This window comes from Salvelinus alpinus, chromosome 2 (assembly GCF_045679555.1).
Source record: "Salvelinus alpinus chromosome 2, SLU_Salpinus.1, whole genome shotgun sequence".
NCBI classification, from domain to species: Eukaryota; Metazoa; Chordata; class Actinopteri; order Salmoniformes; family Salmonidae; genus Salvelinus; species Salvelinus alpinus.
This window is the reverse complement of record NC_092087.1, coordinates 92,707,424-92,724,629: the sequence shown is the minus strand read 5'-3', so window position 1 is coordinate 92,724,629 and position 17,206 is coordinate 92,707,424. Positions and strand designations below refer to the sequence as shown.

At 42.3% G+C, this 17,206-nt stretch overlaps 1 protein-coding gene across 1 annotated transcript; it reads left to right on the top strand.

The window, feature by feature from the left end:
- Positions 1 to 4,130: 4,130 nt before the first annotated feature.
- LOC139541696 (GTPase IMAP family member 8-like) lies at positions 4,131 to 17,060 on the top strand. Its single transcript, XM_071346635.1, has 5 exons — positions 4,131 to 4,369; positions 4,478 to 5,367; positions 14,307 to 14,403; positions 14,597 to 14,668; positions 15,632 to 17,060. The coding sequence occupies exons 1-5, from the start codon at positions 4,288 to 4,290 to the stop codon at positions 16,585 to 16,587; spliced, it is 2,097 nt and encodes a 698-aa protein (XP_071202736.1). The 5' UTR covers positions 4,131 to 4,287; the 3' UTR covers positions 16,588 to 17,060.
- The last annotated feature ends 146 nt before the right edge of the window (positions 17,061 to 17,206 follow it).

The window sequence follows — 17,206 nt, the reverse complement described above, 5'->3', positions numbered from 1 at the left end:
CCCTTGTTGGGTTCGATCTTGCTATTAACCTGCACGTTGCAAACCAACATAAAAATGACCGTGGGTTGTCCTGGTTGTGGACCATTGTTGTGGTCCCCCTCTGGTGGTTGACCCGGGTAGGGTTTATGCGAATGAAGCAGGCCACTCCAAGGCTGGGCAGCGGATGTCCAGCTGGTGATCACTGTTGCGGTCCCCACTCTGGTGGTCTACCTTGGTAGGTATTCTGGCAGCTGCAAAGCATCACAGGAATCGCCAGGAGATGTCCGGATTGGGGATCGACATTGCAGTCCCCCTCTGGTGGTTGACCCGGGCAGGACTTCTGCAAATGAAGAATTCCGCTCCAAGGCTGGGCAGCGGATGTCTGGATTGGGATCGTCGTTCCGGACCCATCGTCTGGTCGTCCAGACTGGAAGATCTGGGCAGTAACTTAGACAGATGTTAAATAAAGGTGAAATAAAAAATACAAGAATAAATAAGTACACACCCCTGAGGGGCCCGTGTTGAGGATCAGCGTGCTAGACGTGTTGTTGCCTACCCTTAACACCTGGGGGCGGCCCTTCAGGATGTCCAGGATCCAGTTGCAGACGGAAGTATGTCGTCCCAGGGTCCTTAGCTTAGTGATGAGCTTTGTGGGCACTATGGTGTTGAACGCTGAGCTGTAGTCAATGAACAGCATTCTCACATAGGTGTTCCATTTTTCCAGTTGGGAAAGGGCAGTGTGGAGTGCGATTGAGATTGCGTCGTCTGTGGATCTGTCGGGGCGGTATGCGAATTGGAGTGGGTCTAGGGTTTCCTGGAGGATGCTGTTGATATGAGTCAGCCTTTCAAAGCACTTCATGGCTACCGAAGTGAGTGCTACGGGGCGTTCATCATTTAGGCAGGTTACCTTCGCTTCCTTGGGCACTGGGTACATACACGTCTTATCTTTATATATATTAAATTATTGGTAACACTTTACTTGACACCCAGCGTCATAACATGTTATGAGACGGTTATAACCATTTTTTATTTTTATTGATCCTTTATTTAACTAGGCAAGTCAGTTAAGAACAAATTCTTATTTACATTGAAGGCCTACACCGGCCAAACCCGGATGACGATAGGCCAATTGTGGGCCGCCCTATGGGACTCCCAATCACGGCCGGTTGTGTTCCAGCCTGGAATCGAACCAGGGTGTCTGTAGTCTGCACCTGACAATAATGGGCTACTCTCCCTTTTTATTTACCTGTCACTCTCCTGTCATGTCTCTGATATGAGCTGAGACGGCAAGGAAGGAATCCATTGGACTCAATATGATCGATATGACAACAGCCAGTGAAAGTGCAGGGCACCAAATTCAAAACAACAGAAATCTCATAATTAAAATTCCTCAAACATACAAGTTTCTTATACCGTTTTAAAGGTAATCTTGTTGTTAATCCCACCACAGTGTCCGATTTCAAATAGGCTTTACAGCGAAAGCACCACAAACAATTATGTTAGGTCAGAGCCAAGCCGCAGAAAAACAGCCATTTTTCCAGCCAAAGAGAGGAGTCACAAAAAGCACAAATAGAGATAAAATGAATCACTAACCTTTGATGATCTTCATCAGATGACACTCATAGGACTTCATGTTACACAATACATGTATGTTTTGTTTGATAAAGTTCATATTTATATCAAAACATCTGAGTTTACATTGGCGCATTATGTTCAGTAGTTCCAAAAACATCTGGTGATTTGGCAGAGAGCCACATCAATTTACAGAAATACTCATCATAAATGTTGATGAAAATACAAGTGTTATACATGGATCTTTAGATACACTTCTCCTTAATGCAACCGCTGCGTCAGATTTCAAAAAAGCTTTACGGAAAAAGCAAATCATGCAATAATCTGAGATCTGCTACCTCCTTTTCCTCCTCTACCTGTACTACCACTGTCTCGATCAGGTGATCAGGCAAATGTTTTCTTTCATTCACTGCTTTTCTCGTATTGGCTTACTGAGATCGCCTATTTTTATTCACATACTGTCGGTATATTCTTGTAGATTTTCTCATTTTGTCTCTCTTTACGTGGATTCTTTGCGGGAGATATTTTCAAACAAGAAAGTGCTGCGCGGGACGCGAGGAATTTTAACCAATCAGATTGCCGGAAAGGGCATTTAAATACCAGTAACCAATCGGATATCTGGAAATTACTAGTCTTTCAGTGTGAAGTACTACGTCTACAAAGGATATATCCATTTATGGACCAAAACGCACCTGAAAACTAGCTTTTAAAAATAATGGTTGATATGCTACATGACGTCGTTGGTGGAAGGAGAAGAGGACCAAGGTGCAGCGTGGTAAGTATTCATATTTTTTTATAAAATACGAAACACTTGACAAAACAAAAAAAATTACAAACGAACAGTCCTGAAAGGTGAAACAAACACTAAACAGGAAACAACCACCCACAAACACAGGTGGGAACAGGCTACCTAAGAATGATTCTCAATCAGATACAACGACAGACAGCTGCCTCTGATTGAGAGCCACACACGGCCAAACACAAAGAAATAGACAACATAGAACACCAGACATAGAATGCCCACCCAAACTCACCAACCAAATACCAACCAAAATAGAGACATAAAAAGGATCTCTACGGTCAGGGGGTGACACTACATGAAACATGCTAACAAAAACTAAATGTATGCAGTTGACGGAGTTGGGATACAAATACACAAATCAAGTATTTATATAAATATTTGTCGATTTATTTGTACATTTTATGGAAGTTGTAGTTGCAAAATATCCCCAAATCTGAAAATTGACAGATGGAAGCAAAATCGAAATGTTTGCCTGTGGTGCCTGGCCTTAATATGTCATAACAGCTGACATAACTTGTCATAACCTGTCATAATATGGTCATAAGACTGTCATGATACATATATTTAGACCTGTTGTGACATATCTTACATTATTTTATGGCTGGTTATGACACCTACATATGTGAAAAATGAAAGGTGGAAAAATGAATGGAACCATTTCCCTCTTTGACAGCTAGGTTTTATGGGTAATATGACTCATGCTGTGGTACTCTATGTATAAAGTTACAACTACAGTTACATTTCAAAATGCAGTTTTATTTGTTATTTCATTTTATCCAAAGATGTGGCCTATCTTATGATTCTGGCAAGCAGCCAAGGTTGAACGTCGATACCCAATCAAAATTCAGTTTTTGACTATCCTGAGTAGAATAACGTTTGCCCAGCAACATTCTCTCATTGGCTAGAATTGAGTACGTGCTGGGAAAATGAAACTTAACAGAATGTAAGCTGCAGCACATTGGGCGCTTTAGTTTTGCATGAGTTTTAGACCATTCCATTGGTCCTTAAGGTAAATCTCCACCCACCTGTGGCACCTGGCTCTGTAAAACCAGCAGGACCACTGCTTCAGCTCTCTGTGACAACAGCAGACAACAATATACAGATCTGTGCAACCACACTAAAAGTGAGTACTCAACTTAACTATCTTACTAATTAAATGTTGTACAACAATCTACTTAAAGTATTTGAATAACTGTTGCACAATATTAAGTAGACATTTTATTGATAACATGTCTGTTAATATTTATGTGTAAATAATCATAATCATCATAATCAATCAATCATCATCAATCAATAATCATATTTATGTGTAAATACAGATTGCTGAAACACATGATGTGGTTAGCTGATATGTAAAATACCTATCCAGGCGTTGTAAGATCTGGTGTCAGCAACGTCAGAGCAGAAGAACAGAGGAACACATGCTTTGTGTTCAGACACCTCCTGATTTACACATTAAGTAGTGGTTTCAGTTATACTGATTCCACTTGTTTATTGTCTGAACTCTTCCTGTCTGTCTACACAGTAGATGTGCTGTTTGATGGTAATGGGACACCACCTCTAACTGGGCTATCTGGTCTTAACAGCAGCAGCCAGGAAACTGTAGAATAGTAGCCACGTTTAGAATGTCATTTGATACGCCCCATATGAGTACATTATGTTCACCTGATGTAGGCTACTTTGTTAGGGAATGTAATTTTTCTTACAACAGTTATACCACATAACATTACTCTTTTCATAGTTTGTAGTTTAATAGTTTTTATCAGTTGAAAGTCAAATAGCTGAGAAAAATATATAATTTAGTTTATTCTCATCTGTAAACATTGGAACTCTGCCAAACACTCTCAGATGAGTCATTGAAGAAATGTGGACTTTTTATTTTGTAATGAGGTCATCGTCTGTTTCCATGTTTTTGACTGGCTGCAGTAGTAGTAATGGCACGAGGAAGAGGAAGGACTCTGAGGATTATGTTCCTGTTGACACTCTGTCTGCAAGACTTCACTGGTCAATGCCAAGGTACGCACACACACACACAGACACAGACACACAAACACACACACACACAGTGTTCAGAAGCCTTTTATCAAGACACTATCAACTCAAGCACTTCTTGTCTGTTTCCAGTTTCAGGGCAGCTCTCTGACCTGAGGATAGTTCTGGTGGGGAAGACTGGATCAGGGAAGAGTGCAACAGGAAACACCATCCTGGGGAGGGAGGGGTTTAAAGAAGACTCCTCCCCTGAGTCTGTTACCTCACACTGTATGAAGCAGAGTGGAGTGGTGGCTGGAAAGAAGATTAATGTGATTGACACACCAGGACTCTTTGACACAAAATTGACTGATACGGAAATGAAAAGTGAAATAGAAAAGGCCATCTACATGTCAGTCCCAGGACCCCATGTGTTCCTGCTGGTGATCAGACTGGGGGTAAGGTTCACAGAGGAGGAGCAGAACACTGTTAAGTGGATCCAGGAGAACTTTGGAGAAGAAGCCTCAATGTACACCATCTTGCTGTTCACACATGGAGATCAACTGAAGGGAAAATCAGTGGAGGAGTTTCTGGCTGAGAGCAAAGATCTACGGAAACTCATCAATATCTGTGGGGGCAGATATCACTCCCTAAATAATGACAAGAGAAAAGACAACACTCAGGTTACAGAGCTGCTGGAGAAGATAGAGGAGATGGTGAAGAAGAATGGAGGAAAACACTACACCAATGAGATGTACCAGGCGGCCCAGATAAAGATCGAAGAAGAGGAGGAGAGGAAGAAACAGGAAGAGGATAAGATAGAGAAAGAGAGGCAACAGAAGGAGAGAGAAAGGATCAAAAGAGAAGAAATATTGTCTCGATGCAAGATATCAGCATTGGTCAGTTCGGCCGTATTGGGGTGGGGATACAAATTCTCCTCTCCATTGTGGTTAGCAGCAGGGTCTGTATCAGCCATTTTTGAAGGTTATCAATGCATGGACGCCTATTTCAATTGGGGCGGTTCTGACTCAAAAGAGCACGAGGAATAGAACTTCACCATCTCAGATTGTTCTGAAGTTAAGATTAGTTTTCAAGCTATTTTTTTGGGGGGGGTGGAATTATAATTTGATCACTGAGAAATGATGCTAATTGACTGCACCCAAATTGGCTATTTTAATTGATAAGATATTCAATAAATATACACTATATATACAAAAGTATGTGGACACCCTTTCAAATGAGTGGATTCGGCTATTTCAGCCACACCCGTTGCTGACAGATTTATAAAATCGAGCACACAGCCATGCAATCTCTATAGACAAATATTGGCAGTAGAATTGCCTTACTGAAGAGCTCAATGACTTTCAACATGGCACCGTCATAGGATGACACCTTTCCAACAAGTCAGTTCTTGAAATTTCGGCCCTGCTTGAGCTTCCCTGGTCAACTGTAAGTGCTGTTATTGTGAAGTAGAAACGTCTAGGAGCAAAACAACAGCTGAGCCGCGTCTCTGTCCTCGGTTGCTCGTCTCTGTCCGTCTCTGTCCTCGGTTGCTCGTCTCTGTCCTCGGTTGCTCGTCTCTGTCCTCGGTTGCTCGTCTCTGTCCTCGGTTGCTCGTCTCTGTCCTCGGTTGCTCGTCTCTGTCCTCGGTTGCTCGTCTCTGTCCTCGGTTGCTCGTCTCTGTCCTCGGTTGCTCGTCTCTGTCCTCGGTTGCTCGTCTCTGTCCGTCTCTGTCCTCGGTTGCTCGTCTCTGTCCTCGGTTGCTCGTCTCTGTCCTCGGTTGCTCGTCTCTGTCCTCGGTTGCTCGTCTCTGTCCTCGGTTGCTCGTCTCTGTCCTCGGTTGCTCGTCTCTGTCCTCGGTTGCTCGTCTCCTTACCGAGTTCCAGACGGCCTCTGGAAGCAACGTCAGCACAGGAGCTGTTTGTCGGGAACTTCATGAAATAGGTTTCCATGGCCGAGCATCCGTACACAAGCCTAAGATCACCATACGCAAAGCGTCGGCTGGAGTGGTGTAAAGCTCGCCGACATTAGACTCTGGAGCAGTGGAAACACGTTCTCTGGAGTCTTGAATCAAGCTTCACCATCTGGTAGTCCGACAGATGAATCTGTGTTTGGTGGATGCCAGGAGAACACTACCTGCCCAAATTCTGTTAGAATTTTGTTTGTTTCCATTCCTGTCATAACATTTTTTTATCTGACCTGGACTTTACTTGCATAAAAATGTTGGATATGAAATCAAAGGAATTCACGCCTCGACATCAACCAGAGTTACAGTGACCTAAAATCACAAAACATTACAAATATTCATATCATGTGTAATAGTACAGTATAAACACCATTAATCATATCAACTTTATAAGTCTAAAAACACTATTCTTTACATCTGCCAAGAGAAACAGAGATTCGTCCTCCTCTTTGAAGTGGGGCATCAACAAAAGAATGGCAGAATGGTCTTTTGGCTTTTAAAAATGTTGACAATTTTCTTACTCTTGTTCAGGAGAGCTTGAGTCAGGCGACTGTCAATCACGATGCAAGGGAGGGTTTTGAAGTGGTCGCAGGGCCATAACTTGGTGAAAAGGAAAGGCCACTGTTCCTGGAGGTCACTGATGCTTGGAGGAGGACAAGAGTCCTATCCATTGTTACAGATAATATCCATTCTTCATTTTCTTTTAAAAATTTCAAAGAAAAAAATGTTAGGCTATGTGCTGCACTACATACCAGCACAAGAAGACAAACAAACAATTTAAAGAAACATTTGTATTTTTTTGTACTTTTATGTATTTTTGGCATTTCTGTCCCTTTCATTACATTTGTCTCGCTCCCTCATAGCATAAACCATTTATTTTGAGGGCAAACAAATTAACTATTTACAGAACCTTTTTAACCTTGTGTGTGTGTGTACACTTAGAAAAAGGGTTCCGAAAGGGTTCTTTGGCTGTCCCCATAGGAGAACCCTTTTTGTTTCCAGGTAGAACCCTTTTGGGTACCATGTAGAACCCTCTGTGGAATGGGTTCTACATGGAACCCAGAATAATTCTACCTGGAACCAAAAGGGTTATACATGTAACGTTACCTGGAATCAAAAAGGGATCTTCAAAGGGTTCTCCTATGGGGACAGCCAAATAACCATTTTACGTTCTAGATACCACCTTTATGTAAATTTGTTACATTCGCCAATCAAGATCTCACCTCTTTGGTTGAAGGACTGAAGCAATTCCCGGCACTATGTTGGCGTCAAATGGTCTTTGATGTCCTCCGGTTGAACATAGTCAAGGTCTTTAATATTCTCCACTCCAACATTTGCCCTCAGATGCTCTGACAAAGATCTCACCGTCTCGGTCTCCAACTTGGCCAATTGGTGTTTTATTGCATCTTGAAGACCCTCCATGCCTACACTGCTTTAAGAAGAACACACTGAGTGATTCAGGGAAACAGAGAAACCTGAAAGATCAATGGAACAGACCGACATGTCAACTTGGCTACTGTTAGCTAACACAATCCAAACAAGCTAACGTTAGCTAGCTAGTTAGTAGCTTAGTTAAGAAAACCTGCAGTAGGTATATAGAATAATATAGTGTATGGAATTACTACATACTAATCAGCTGCACAAAAATATTTAGGCGACTTTTCCACAACAATAAAATAGCTAGAGTAGAACATAAAGCTTATTTTCTCATGAGTCTTCCCTCACAGACCGTTTGGCGAGGCGCATCGCATTAGTGGAAATCAAGTCTTTTCTCAGGGCAGGCCTGGTTGTAGATAGATTCAAGTCGCGTCGGGGACATTGTTAGTATTTTAGCTTTCCATAACCTTTACCTAATTATCCTAACCTGCTGCGTTAATTCTCCTAACCTGCTACGAAAAGTATATTCTGCTAGTCAAATCCGGCAGAGCTGCCCTGAGAACAGTCTTGGTTTCAACAGTGTTCCTGCACTACTGTAAAGAAATACAGTAAGTTAGAGTAATTTTTACAGGAGGCTTACATTTACAGTTAACAGTATTTTTCAGCATTTTACCCATGATGCAGTGCAATCTACAGCATGCTGTAAAACACATTTAAGTTATTTTACTGTGAATTCTACAGTGTTTAACTGTTGAAATTACAGAACAGTCTTACAGTGTACAGCATGGTCCAGAAGGTTAATGTTTTCTACAGTTTACTAAACCACTACTGATTTAGAACCATGAAGTTACCTCAAGTCTGCACAAAGACACCAGGAGCACCGCCTCTGCTATTCCAGCACCATTTACACTTAAACATTTAAACGTCATCAAATCAAGAAAGCTATATCTGCATAGTATAATACACAGAAAACTCACTTAAAGATACCAAAAACAATTTAGTCCTTTCAATGTTGCTAAATATCATGTGGCTTCCCTTGATACTGATTCCTGTCTGTGCAAGTAAAACAAAACATGTTGACTCACCCTACTTGTAGACTAGTTGAACGCCAATGTCATCCTCCTCTCTTTCATGTTGGCTAAACGGTCTATGACTCTGTCATACAGTACACCTTTCATTTTTTGTTGTCATATGCTACCTAGCTAAAATGCTTGCTAGCTTCAATTCCTCACGTTGGCAACAATGAACCAGCTAAGTTAGCTAGCTAGTTAAAGTGAGCCTACTAGGCTACATCTAGGCTAAGATATAACCTCAATCTTCTTAGGCCAGTGGCACAACATATTCATTTATGGTTAGATCAGAATGCTGTCATAATCATTGACCTATACAGAGAATTAAGTCAAAACGAAGTCTCCATCCATGGCTTAGGAAAGGGACAATTTAGCAAGCTAGCTACTGCAGGACATCAACAGGATGTTGCTACTGCAGGACATCAACAGGATGTTGCTACTGCAGGACATCAACACAAACAGACCAGAAACAGACACGTTTTTATGAAGATTAGGTTTTTCTTAGGATGTGATTTGATTGGTGTATCCGTTGGGGCCGTTTTGCTGCACCAGGACAACCAACATTTCAGCTCAACGCTGATTAGCTAATTATTTTATAATGTTTTTATCAAGAGAGGCTAAATGCTTGCTGGCATCAATCAAATGCTACGGCGGCAACATGTTATATATTCTATTTTGGTCCAGACGGCATCAGACACATGGGCTACACATCCTGAGACAGAGGGGCATTTTACTCGCTCGGATGTTTCTCTGTTGAGATTCAGCCACTTGCAAATTAACGGAAAATTATGTTGACATGGGTGAAAAGTGATTGCATTCGTTTTGGAAGAGGCTGCTTCCCGGGCCTCACTTTCAACAAAAGTGACGAAAGTTATGCACGTAGAGTTGAGAAAGATAACCATATTCAGATGACCCCTTCTCATCAATGTTGAGTCTCCTAACCATATTCAGATGACCTCGTCTTATCAATGTTGAGTCACCTAACCATATTCAGATGACCCCTTCTCATCAATGTTGAGTCTCCTAACCATATTAAGATGACCTCGTCTCATCAATGTTGAGTCACCTAACCATATTAAGATGACCTCGTCTCATCAATGTTGAGTCACCTAACCATATTAAGATGACCTCGTCTCATCAATGTTGAGTCACCTAACCATATTAAGATGACCTCGTCTCATCAATGTTGAGTCACCTAACCATATTAAGATGACCTCGTCTCATCAATGTTGAGTCACCTAACCATATTAAGATGACCTCGTCTCATCAATGTTGAGTCACCTAACCATATTCAGATGACCCCTTCTCATCAATGTTGAGTCTCCTAACCATATTAAGATGACCTCGTCTCATCAATGTTGAGTCACCTAACCATATTCAGATGACCTCGTCTCATCAATGTTGAGTCACCTAACCATATTCAGATGATCTCGTCTCATCAATGTTGAGTCTCCTAACCATATTCAGATGACCTCGTCTCATCAATGTTGAGTCTCCTAACCATATTCAGTTCACCTCGTCTCATCAATGTTGAGTCTCCTAACCATATTCAGTTCACCTCTTCTCATCAATGTTGAGTCTCCTAACCATATTCAGTTCACCTCTTCTCATCAATGTTGAGTCTCCTAACCATATTCAGGTGACCTCGTCTCATCAATGTTGAGTCTCCTAACCATATTCAGATGACCTCGTCTCATCAATGTTGAGTCTCCTAACCATATTAAGATGACCTCGTCTCATCAATGTTGAGTCACCTAACCAAATTCAGATGACCTCTTCTCTTTTACAAAATAAATAAATACCTGCTGTTCTTTTCTAACCACTGTTTTCTAGATCTTATAAAAGCACCTCTATCTTTAAACGTGACATAGAAGAATGTTGGTGGATTGAGACGCAAAAAATGCAACATCGGAGAATGCAGTGGATTGAGACGCAAACCAATGCAAAAAAAACATATGTCTAGCTTAAATTGAGAGATTTTTATGGGGATTTTGGTATTATGCTAATTTGATTTGCATGGGGCATTGACCTTAGTGGGTTAAGTTCTCAAATGGAACTAAAAAAGTGCAATGAATTTAGGAAAATGTAGGAATCAACTGTCTGCCATACAGTAAGTGCACATTGCTAATAGTTAATGTAGGAATCAACTGTCTGCCATACAGGAAGTGCACATTGCTAATAGTTAAGGTAGCAATCAACTGTCTGCCATACAGGAAGTGCACATTGCTAATAGTTAATGTAGCAATCAACTGTCTGCCATACAGGAAGTGCACATTGCTAATAGTTAATGTAGGAATCAACTGTCTGCCGTACAGGAAGTGCACATTACTAATAGTTAATGTAGGAATCAACTGTCTGCCGTACAGGAAGTGCACATTGCTAATAGTTAATGTAGGAATCAACTGTCTGCCGTACAGGAAGTGCACATTGCTGATAGTTAATGTAGGAATCAACTGTCTGCCGTACAGGAAGTGCACATTGCTAATAGTTAATGTAGGAATCAACTGTCTGCCGTACAGGAAGTGCACATTGCTGATAGTTAATGTAGGAATCAACTGTCTGCCGTACAGGAAGTGCACATTGCTAATAGTTAATGTAGGAATCAACTGTCTGCCGTACAGGAAGTGCACATTACTAATAGTTAATGTAGGAATCAACTGTCTGCCGTACAGGAAGTGCACATTACTAATAGTTAATGTAGGAATCAACTGTCTGCCGTACAGGAAGTGCACATTGCTAAGAGTTAATGTAGGAATCAACTGTCTGCCGTACAGGAAGTGCACATTGCTAATAGTTAATGTAGGAATCAACTGTCTGCCGTACAGGAAGTGCACATGTCACGACTTCTGCCGAAGTCGTTGCCTCTCCTTGTTCGGGCGGTGCTCGGCGGTCGACGTCACCGGTCTTCTAGCCATCATTGATCCATTTTTCATTTTCCATTGGTTTTGTCTTGTCTTCCCACACACCTGGTTTCAATCCCATTCATTACCTGTTGAGTATTTAACCCTCTGTTTCCCCTCCTGTCTTTATCAGAGATTGTTTTATGTCAGTGTTGTTTATGGTTGTATAGGTGCGCGACGGGTCCTCGTACCCATGTTTATTTTATGTATGTACATATTAGTGTTTGGAGCATGTTAAGTGGACATTTATTAAAAGACTCCATTTACACTCCGTTTGACTCTCCTGCGCCTGACTTCCCTGCCACCTATACACACGACTCTGACAGCACATTGCTAATAATTAATTATATCTATATGATGTGTAATATTTGTGTACAGAATTGTTATTAGAGGACGGGACATGGTGCGTCTGTCGGGTGAGTATGTATACTCATGTTTTACCACACTAATTTAGTTCTGAATACGTTTCTAGCCAACGTGCAGTAATTATATTTCAGTTTTTAAAATGTAGTTGCAAGGGAAATCGTTACAGTTGTTGTGTGAGGCTGAGAGAGAGAGAGAGACAGAGAGAGAGAGGGAGAGAGAGAGACAGAGAGAGAGAGACAGAGAGGGAGAGAGAGAGAGAGAGAGAGAGAGAGAGAGAGAGAGAGAGAGAGAGAGAGAGAGAGAGAGAGAGGGAGAGAGAGAGACAGAGAGAGAGAGAGAGAGAGAGAGAGAGAGAGAGAGAGAGAGAGAGAGAGAGAGAGAGGGAGAGAGAGAGAGGGAGAGAGAGAGACAGAGAGAGAGAGATGGAGGGAGAGAGAGAGACAGAGAGAGAGAGAGAGACAGACAGCCGTACAGGAAGTGCACATTGCTAATAGTTATATTTGTAGAAGAACATGTATAGCTACTTCCCTTACAGGTTCAGCAACACCTACACCAGAAAATCAGAGAAGTTTGAATCATCATTTTTTGATGTACAGATGTAAAATCTTAATTTTACCAATATTACTGTAGCAAAATAACACTGCGGCAACAGGATTTTAAAGTTTTGTCGATAATGTTGCTTTATCGGTGGTTAGGCTATTAGCTAGACAAAAGTACTGTAGTACTGAGCAATAGTGTTAATATGACCATGTGTTAGGGTGGGTTTTCAGTTCATTTATGTTAATCACAAAGCAGGAAAATTCTCAGCAACAAAACAGTGATTAAATTAAGATCCTACAGCTATATGCATTGTTGTACGTGGCTGAATCAACTCTATATGTATTAAAATCTGTCAAATAAAATGAATTCATTCATTCATTCATTCATTCATTCATTCTTCAGAACTTGGCCAATATTGTCAATACCCACCCTATTGGGTCTCCAGGCCCGGTCCAGATTCAACCAATCCCTAGCCTGGCCTTGGCCTGGCCCCTAGAGCCTGGCCCCTTACAACCAACCCCTAGCCTGACCTCAAGCCTGTTCCTTACAGGCTGGTGCCTTACAACCAACCCCTAGTCTCATTACTACAGCCTACATACTTCCTGTAGATCTGGAGGAGATGGACAGGTATAAGCAACATGGTAGTGACTCTACCTTGCCTGCTGATAGGTTAGGTGGACCTTCCACCATACTGCTGATAGGTTAGGTGGACCTTCCACCATACTGCTGATAGGTTAGGTGGACCTTCCACCATACTGCTGATAGGTTAGGTGGACCTTCCACCATACTGCTGATAGGTTAGGTGGACCTTCCACCATACTGCTGATAGGTTAGGTGGACCTTCCACCATACTGCTGATAGGTTAGGTGGACCTTCCACCATACTGCTGATAGGTTAGGTGGACCTTCCACCATACTGCTGATAGGTTAGGTGGACCTTCCACCATACTGCTGATAGGTTAGGTGGACCTTCCACCATACTGCTGATAGGTTAGGTGGACCTTCCACCATACTGCTGATAGGTTAGGTGGACCTTCCACCATACTGCTGATAGGTTAGGTGGACCTTCCACCATACTGCTGATAGGTTAGGTGGACCTTCCACCATACTGCTGATAGGTTAGGTGGACCTTCCACCATACTGCTGATAGGTTAGGTGGACCTTCCACCATACTGCTGATAGGTTAGGTGGACCTTCCACCATACTGCTGATAGGTTAGGTGGACCTTCCACCATACTGCTGATAGGTTAGGTGGACCTTCCACCATACTGCTGATAGGTTAGGTGGACCTTCCACCATACTGCTGATAGGTTAGGTGGACCTTCCACCATACTGCTGACACCTACACAAGCCTTTCAGATCTACTCCAGTCCCTGGGGGGTTGGGGCGAGGGGATGCAGGGGGGTAGGGGAAGTTTCGAGAAACAGTCCACGTGTTCATCCCAAATGGCACTCTGTTTCCTATATAGTGCACTTCTTTTGACCAGGGCCCTGCTCTAAAGTAGCAGACTATGAGGGGAATAGGGTGTCGTTTGGGACGCAGGCCATGTTTGTCAGAACTGTAGACAATCCAGGGAAGCAGGAACCTCCCCTCCATTCTGCCAGATGCACAGGATATTCCTTTCTTTGTTTGTGAGAAAACGTCAGTACTCAGACCGCTGGGTTAACGCAGGCAGAGGACCTGAACGAGCTGGTTGAACACAGGCAGGGGAGCTGAAAGAGCTGGTTGAACACAGGCAGGGGAGCTGAACGAGCTGGTTGAACACAGGCAGGGGAGCTGAACGAGCTGGTTGAACACAGGGGACCTGACGAGCTGGTGACATTTGACAATATATTGGCAAAGAAGGACAGAACCATGACTGAAGGTAAAACTCAATATTTGGTTTAATATCTTATATTATATAATGAAATATCATATACATTAACTGTTTGAGAAGGATGTAGCAGACTGATCTGTTCATTAAACCTGGAACACGTGTAGCTATCACAATGATTCTGTACTTCAAATTCAGCTGTTTAACATTTAACTGAAATATACTTGTTATGTTATCCTAACAGCTATACCACTCAGAGAGATGGAGCTGAAACGGCTGCCTGAGTCTGATGGGTGTGGCTCAACACATCATGATGGTATGTACTCTGTTTGGACTGTGATGTTATGGTCTCTCATGGTTGAGTCACATCATGATGGTATGTACTCTGTTTGGACTGTGATGTTATGGTCTCTCATGGTTGAGTCAAATCATGATGGTATGTACTCTGTTTGGACTGTGATGTTATGGTATCTAATGGTTGAGTCACATCATGATGGTATGTACTCTGTTTGGACTGTGATGTTATGGTCTCTAATGGTTGAGTCACATCATGATGGTATGTACTCTGTTTGGACTGTGATGTTATGGTCTCTCATGGTTGAGCCACATCATGATGGTATGTACTCTGTTTGGACTGTGGTGTTATGGTCTCTAATGGTTGAGTCACATCATGATGGTATGTACTCTGTTTGGACTGTGGCATGTACTCTGTTTGGACTGTGATGTTATGGTCTCTAATGGTTGAGTCACATCATGATGGTATGTACTCTGTTTGGACTGTGATGTTATGGTCTCTAATGGTTGAGTCAAATCATGATGGTATGTACTCTGTTTGGACTGTGATGTTATGGTCTCTAATGGTTGAGTCAAATCATGATGGTATGTACTCTGTTTGGACTGTGATGTTATGGTCTCTAATGGTTGAGTCAAATCATGATGGTATGTACTCTGTTTGGACTGTGATGTTATGGTCTCTAATGGTTGAGTCAAAACATAACACACTGCACATTACAGCTGGGCAACTTATAATACTAACTATACTAGTAACTTATAATACTAACTATACTAGTAACTTATAATACTAACTATACTAGTAACTTTGAGCAGGATGTTATGGTTAAAATAATCATTGAATGAATCATTGAATCAATTGAATGAATTAAATGAATCAACATACATTATCTCTATTTTACAGTGTGATAGTTGAATTACTTTTAATGTTTTGTTGTTGTTATAGTTACTGGTAGCTACATTGACTTTATCTGTGTGGTTTTTACAGGGTCTGGTTTGACCGCTGACCTGAGGATTGTGTTGCTAGGGAAGACTGGAGCAGGGAAGAGTGCAACAGGAAACACCATCCTGGGGAAGAATGTGTTTAAAGTCGACTCTTCGCCTGCGTCAGTGACCGGACAGTGTGAGAGACAGAGTGGAGAGGTCAACGGGACGACGGTTCATGTGGTCGACACACCAGGCCTCTTCGACACAGCCAGGTCGGACGAAGAAGTGAAAGAGAAAATAGAGGAGTGCGTTAACATGTCCGTCCCGGGACCCCACGCCTTCCTGCTGGTGATCAGGCTGGGGGTGAGGTTCACAGAGGAGGAGAGGAACGCCGTGAGGTGGATCCAGGAGAACTTTGGAGAGGACGCCTCCATGTACACCATCTTGCTGTTCACCTGTAAAGACCAGCTGAAGGGGAAACAGGTGACAGATTCTCTGAAGATGTGTAAAGAGCTACGGAGACTCTCCATCACTTTAGGCGGCGGGTATCACTCGTTCAACAACGACGCCAAAGACGACCCCGCTCAGGTCCCAGAGCTGCTGGAGAAGATCAAAGAGATGGTGGAGCTGAACGGAGGAGAGCACTACACCAACGAGATGTACCAGAAGGCTCAGAGGAAGATCAGAGAGGCGGAGGAGAGGAGGAGGGAGGAGGAGAAAAGAAGGAGGGAGGAGGAGGAGAGAAAATTAAAAGAAGAGGTAAAAGTAGAGATAGAGAAAGAAAAGGAGGAAGAGAAAAGGGAGAAGGTAGATAAAACGAGGAATCTCCACATCGCTCTCGCAGTAACAGTAGTGTGTGTAGTAGTAGGGGTGATCATAGCAGCTGCTGCTGATACCACAGTGGCCCTGGCTCTAGCTCCACTCTTACTGGTGCTGGGAGCAGCCAGTGGAATAACGGCTATCTGCCTGAAGAATGGAAGGTGTGGAGCTAAAACACCTGTCTCTGTAGCTGTATAACAATCACATACTGTATACCTCATTAAGGCTGTTTTTTCACAGGCAACCCAATTCTGATCTTTTGCCACTAATTGGTCTTTTGACCAATCCGATCTATTATCAATAATTGGGCAAAATATCAGAATTTGTCTGCCTGTATAAAGATCAGAATTAGGCTGCCTGTGTAAAGATCAGAATTAGGCTGCCTGTGTAAAGATCAGAATTAGGCTGCCTGTGTAAAGATCAGAATTAGGCTGCCTGTGTAAAGATCAGAATTAAGTTGCCTGTGTAAACGAAGCCGAACAAGACCTATCAACAGAAACATAGATTGAATGATTGATTGATAGATGTTTTTTTTGATAGATAGATAGATAAAAATTGTCTTAAATCTGTTCCCTTAAGTATTTCTCTGGGTGTCCAGTGATCTATTTATTTAATCATGTGTTCAGGGATAACATTTATGAACACTTAATAAAGAGAAGTAAAGAGTCTGACTGATGACTAATGTTTTTATTACATTTCTCTGATATGCTTTAGAACATGTTTCATCCCTGTATTATGTCAGAGTGACTGTCTGCCTTATAGTTTCACCATCTAGGTTTCAAACCTCGAGAGGAACCAGGCTCTGAGGGGTGTGCCG

Excerpts from the sequence above, each read along its gene's own strand:
- LOC139541696 (XM_071346635.1), top strand. The coding sequence starts at position 4,288 with ATGGCACGAGGAAGAGGAAGGACTCTGAGGATTATGTTCCTGTTGACA. Across the intron at positions 4,370-4,477 it reads CTTCACTGGTCAATGCCAAG|TTTCAGGGCAGCTCTCTGAC; the intron begins GTACGCACACAC and ends GTCTGTTTCCAG. Across the intron at positions 5,368-14,306 it reads ACTCAAAAGAGCACGAGGAA|GCAGGGGAGCTGAACGAGCT; the intron begins TAGAACTTCACC and ends GGTTGAACACAG.